This window comes from Trypanosoma conorhini (genome assembly GCF_003719485.1).
Source record: "Trypanosoma conorhini strain 025E chromosome Unknown Tco_14.4_contig_00365, whole genome shotgun sequence".
Classification (NCBI taxonomy): Eukaryota; Euglenozoa; class Kinetoplastea; order Trypanosomatida; family Trypanosomatidae; genus Trypanosoma; species Trypanosoma conorhini.
Window position 1 is genome coordinate 1 of NW_021704443.1, and position 4707 is coordinate 4707.

Genomic DNA, 4707 nt, shown 5'->3' on the forward strand with positions numbered 1-4707 from the left:
AACACACCGACGCAAAGACTACTTCCAGCGGGTCCCTCTTTCCCTTCGCCGCCGCCGCGCCGTCCCCCCACCGCACGGACAGATAAGGACGGGGACGTAGCCCCTGCTCCACGCGGAATGCGTGCATGGGCCGACCACACGTGCGGCGGCGGGTAGCTTGATGGCGTGGCAACAGGGACGCACCGCAGTGCACCGCGACAACACACACACACACAAACCCACAAACCCAAAGGAAAAAAAAGAACGAGGGTGGAGAGACGAAGGCCATCAAGTGCCTGGTCGTACGCATAAGCCCCCCCCCCCCCACCCACCCACACACCCACCCACGCACACACACAGAGAGGCGTACGGGCAGGGAGATAAAACAGACTCAACGATCAACAACACGCCTGAAACTAAAGAACTAGAACATAAAAGATATGAATCACAAAATAATCACAACCGCACCAAAGTGGCGCAAGAACAGGCGGTGCGTTTGGCAGTGAAGGTCAAAACAAACATCAAACGCACGCGGATCAGGAGGGAAAAGTGGAGGAATGAAAAGAAACGAGGCGAACTCGGCCCAAAGGCAAGACACACTTTGGTATAGAGCAGGTATGGTGCTGCCGTCTGCGCCTCGGGGTGAGAGGGACGCGGCGCACCATTATAAACTCAGCACGCGTGCCTGCCCTTCAAAGATTTACACGGTCGGGACAGCTGCGATTCTCCGCGTGCTGCCCAGGGCTCCAGCCATGCGTCGGCACCGTAAAGAAGCCACTCATAGCGGCATTTTGCTCAATGATCTGCCGCCGCGTGGGACGCAGTCGCTCGGGCTCCGGCGACACGATGCCCACCTCGACAGGCCGCCTGTCTTCCTCGCCGACCTTGTTGCTGTCCGCGCTGCTGCTGCAGCAGCTGCGCGCGGAGTCCGTCCAGCCACCGAAGGGGCTGTTGCGCGCGTTGCCGTCGTCGACGACGTCACTGCCCCTCCGCGGGCGGCGCTTGTGGGACTTGCGCCGCCGCCTCGGGAACGCCTCCTCGCTCCGGCAGCTGCTTGCCGCCTCCCGCTGGCTGCGCGGCGACGTGGTGCACGACCGCGAGAGGTAGTCCCCGTGGCCGTACACCGCGCTGGAGCTCGCGAGCGTCGCGCTGGTGAGGCTGTCCGCGCTGGACCGCCTGCGAAACCAGCGCGAGTTCCTGCCGTGCGTCCGCTCGCTCGGCGTGGTGCCGTCGCTGCCGCTGCCGCTGCCGCCGCCGTCGCGCTCCGCGTCGTCGCCGGGCACGCCGTCCGCCTCCCTCTCCTGCCGCCGCTGCTGCCGCCGCGCGTCTCGCTGCATCTTCCGCCGCGCCCGCAGCAAATTCCGCCGCCGCTCCTCCGTCATGCGTGGCGCCAGCGAGCGCAGCGGGATCCCGCGCACCCCCTCGCCGTCCACGCCGAACGCGGGCGAGAAGAGTTTGAGGCGGTAGCACAGGAAGATGCCGCCCCACACAAACACCGCAAACCCGCCGAGGCTCCCGCAGATCACCCCGACCATGAGGCCCGTGTCAAACATTTTGGCCTGGGCACACACGACGAGGCGGCGGATTCCCTTTTCCCGCCCCACAGAAAACAGAGACCCACCTGCACCGCAACAACGACGAAATCTGCTGCTGTTGTTGTTGTGGTTGTTGTTCTTTTTTTTTTCCCCCACGGGCGCTGCCGCACAAATGCACGGCAAAAGCGAATAGGGAAGGAGCGAGGGAAAGGGGGGAAAAAAAGAAACTGCAACCAGACACGGGAAGGAGGACCACAGCACAAGCACACACAAACAAGGAAACGCAAAGCAAACAAACAAAAAGAAAAAAGAAGACCGTAGACGTCCACCCTCTTGCGCCCCCGCCCGCTTTTCCCCACCGCACACGTCACTTCCCCCGTGGGAAGTGCAAAAACGCTGCCGCCACCGGGCCAACCCACCAACCGACCCAACGAAACAGCACCTCCACAGCGTGCACTGAGGCCTGTGGGGCATGACAAAACGTGTCCCGGCATCCCACAGTCCCAAACAGACGCATGGATTTTTATTTTGTTTTGTGCGCGCGCCTTCGCCCGCCTTTTCGGGGCTGAAGTGGGGACGGCCAGCGAGGCGGCGGCGGCGAGGTACACACCAACGAGCGCAAAAGCAAAACTACACGGAGGCGGGATGCTACCGGGCCCCCGTGGGGGACTGACGAGGTGCCAGTCTGCGGGGCCCGCCGCCGCTGGGCCGCGTCCGCGTGGAGGGCAAAGAGGCGGCCAGGGCGGGGGGCGGGAAGAAACACACACACACACACACACAAAGAAACCAAAAACGTTACACTTGCCGCCTCCCCCCATCGCGGGTTCGTCGGGAAAGAAAGAAGGAAAAAAAAGAAGGAAAGTAAAATCAATTTATGAATAAAAGGAAACAGAGGGATGTTAACCGAGACACTCACTCATTTCTTTGGCCCCATCCGGCCACACGTTCCTCTCTCCCTCCCCTCCCTCCCACCAACATGCTTCGGACACAGTTAATAAAGTAAAACGGAAAGCCCCGCTGCCCTCCCGCCCCTCTACAGAGCGAGGGAGAAGGAGTGAGAGGCACATATACATTATGTGTATATATATAAACTCTGTGTGTAAGTGAGCGAGTGAGAGGGGCAGCGCAAGCCTCTCCGCCGGAGAAATGACGACACAGCAAAAAAAAGGGGGAAAAAAGAACAAGCACAATAACCATACGACACACCAGCAGCAGCAAGAAAAATGACAAACACAGCCATCATTCACACATGCACACATACACACACACACTCACACTCACAGACAGACAACTCTTTATCAAACTCCTTATGACTGCTACGCCCCAGGACACACTTCATTCCGCTCCGTCTCTCATTCTGCAGATACATACACTGCATGTATCGCCCTTCGCATCTAATCCACCGACGCCAGTGTGTCCCCCTAAAAACTCATTCAGGCTTCTCAACAGCCTCGCACCTCAGCCACTGACGCTATTAGAGAGGCTTATCCAACTTCGAGGGGTCAACACCACTCAGCGAGGTGTTGGTGGGCTCATTTGGCCTCCTACTCGTGCTGTCGCCGTGGCCTCGTCTGTCGTCCCGCCTACTCGGCGACGAAAACACCCTGGAGCCGACGGATGCGGCGGCCGGTGTGCGGGGGGTTGTCTGAAGGCGGAAACTCCCAAATAGCGACGACATGGAGCGGCGAAGGTACGAGCCACGGCCGTAAAAAACCGGCGACGGAACGCGCTCTGCCTCCTCTCGCCGCTGCTGCATCTCCTCCTCCGTCGGCGGCGGCGGCTTCGCCTCAGGCAGCCTGCTGAAGTCGTCAACGTACACGGTGGTGTGCCCGTCCGGCAGATGGTACGACTGGGGCCCCTGGTGGCGACGGACGCGGACGCGGTTCTCTAAGGCGTGGCCCCGCAGCGTCTCCTGCTCGTTCTCCCCACCCTGCGCCTGGACCTGCCGCGGCACGCCGTTGCCCGCGACGACGCTGCGGCTCTGCGAGAACGGCAGGCCGATGGACAGCCCCCCCATAATCCTGCGCGTCCAGTGAAAGTTAAACCACACGCACGCCACGAAAATGGAGAGGGCCAACGACCCAAGCACGACGAGGATGATGAGAGACCACTTCGTAATGGTTGGCGAGTCGGTGGTCGCGATGTGGTTGCCAGAACTCCCCGCGCCGTTCATCGCGCGCCCCCTCCCCTCGCAGGGACGTGCGCGCCGCCGCTACGAGCCGTCCACCCTCCCCCCACGCTCTGCACGGCTGCCACCCCGCGCAACGGCCCGCACCGCCTGCGGTAAGACAGACACACCAGCGCCCACGGCACGAGTGCGTGGGAGCACCGACACGATTACCGCCCTCCACCTCCTCAGCGGCAATGGGCCTCACAGTGCCTCCGCGTCCAGTTGCTACTCCAGTAAACAAATTCAACAAAGAAAGTAAATTCAAGCCCCCGCAGCCGCTAGAAGGAAAACCGAGAGTAAAAAACGATGAACAACCGAAGCCACTAACAACTGCAAAGATAGTCCAAATCAAATAAAGAAGAGAAGAGAAAAAACACGTGTATACATAAAAAAAATCACACCAAAAAAGAAAAAACACACGCAACAACATGACACAACCAAATAAAAAAAACGACAGAAAACGCCCTCCCCCAACGCGCCGCCGTGGCAGAGGCGTCACAGGCGGGCAGGGGGGGCCTTGAGGCTCTCCGCCACCTTCAGCAGAAACTCGCGGCACTTCGTCAGCTGCGCGGCGGTGATGTACTCATTTGCGCAGTGGATGGCCCCGCCGTGGGGCCCACACACCACAGTTGGGACGCCGGCGATGCCGCTGAAGTGCCCCGCCTCCGTGGTAGGTGCGATTTTCTCCACCGTGTGGTGGCCGGTGAGGGCGCGCGCCAGCTTGGTGATGGGCGCCTCCTCGCTGCCCTCAAAGGGCGGAGCCGCCTCCACCTGCGTGATCTCGACCTTGGCGTCCGCAAGCTCCGCCCTCATCGCCGGCAGCAGCTCCGTCTCCACGTACGCCCGCACCCGCTGCTCCACCGCGGCGAGGGGCTCGCGTGGAAGGTTGCGGAACTCGAAGCCGATCTCGCACAGCGCCGGTACAGTGTTCATGGCGTTGCCGCCGCTGATGAGGTTCGTCGAGAGCGTCGAGAAGGGGACGACGAAGTCATTGTCGCGGGCGCCCCTCCGGCGGTAGTCCTC

The 4707-nt window shown here is 61.1% G+C and overlaps 3 protein-coding genes across 3 annotated transcripts, besides 8 other annotated features; all 3 read right to left on the reverse strand.

Annotated features, from left to right (window-relative positions):
- Positions 1 to 197: 197 nt before the first annotated feature.
- Positions 198 to 229: a microsatellite.
- Positions 230 to 292: 63 nt separating this feature from the next.
- Positions 293 to 338: a microsatellite.
- A 333-nt stretch (positions 339 to 671) lies between these two features.
- Positions 672 to 1532, reverse strand: Tco025E_05870 (uncharacterized protein; the record flags this gene model as incomplete). Its single annotated transcript, XM_029372760.1, has 1 exon — positions 672 to 1532. One exon carries the CDS (start codon positions 1530 to 1532, stop codon positions 672 to 674), a length of 861 nt encoding a protein of 286 aa, XP_029227205.1.
- A 92-nt stretch (positions 1533 to 1624) lies between these two features.
- Positions 1625 to 1661: a microsatellite.
- Positions 1662 to 1779: 118 nt separating this feature from the next.
- Positions 1780 to 1827: a microsatellite.
- Positions 1828 to 2273: 446 nt separating this feature from the next.
- Positions 2274 to 2294: a microsatellite.
- A 52-nt stretch (positions 2295 to 2346) lies between these two features.
- Positions 2347 to 2379: a sequence feature (A-rich).
- Positions 2380 to 2461: 82 nt separating this feature from the next.
- Positions 2462 to 2487: a microsatellite.
- Positions 2488 to 2751: 264 nt separating this feature from the next.
- Positions 2752 to 2804: a microsatellite.
- A 184-nt stretch (positions 2805 to 2988) lies between these two features.
- On the reverse strand, positions 2989 to 3687 carry Tco025E_05871 (uncharacterized protein; the record flags this gene model as incomplete). The annotated part of the gene is made up of 1 exon (XM_029372761.1): positions 2989 to 3687. The coding sequence occupies one exon, from the start codon at positions 3685 to 3687 to the stop codon at positions 2989 to 2991; it is 699 nt and encodes a 232-aa protein (XP_029227206.1).
- Positions 3688 to 4179: 492 nt separating this feature from the next.
- On the reverse strand, positions 4180 to 4707 carry Tco025E_05872 (glutamamyl carboxypeptidase; the record flags this gene model as incomplete). Its single annotated transcript, XM_029372762.1, has 1 exon — positions 4180 to 4707. A coding segment is annotated over one exon (528 nt), but the record flags the coding sequence as incomplete, so codon positions are not given.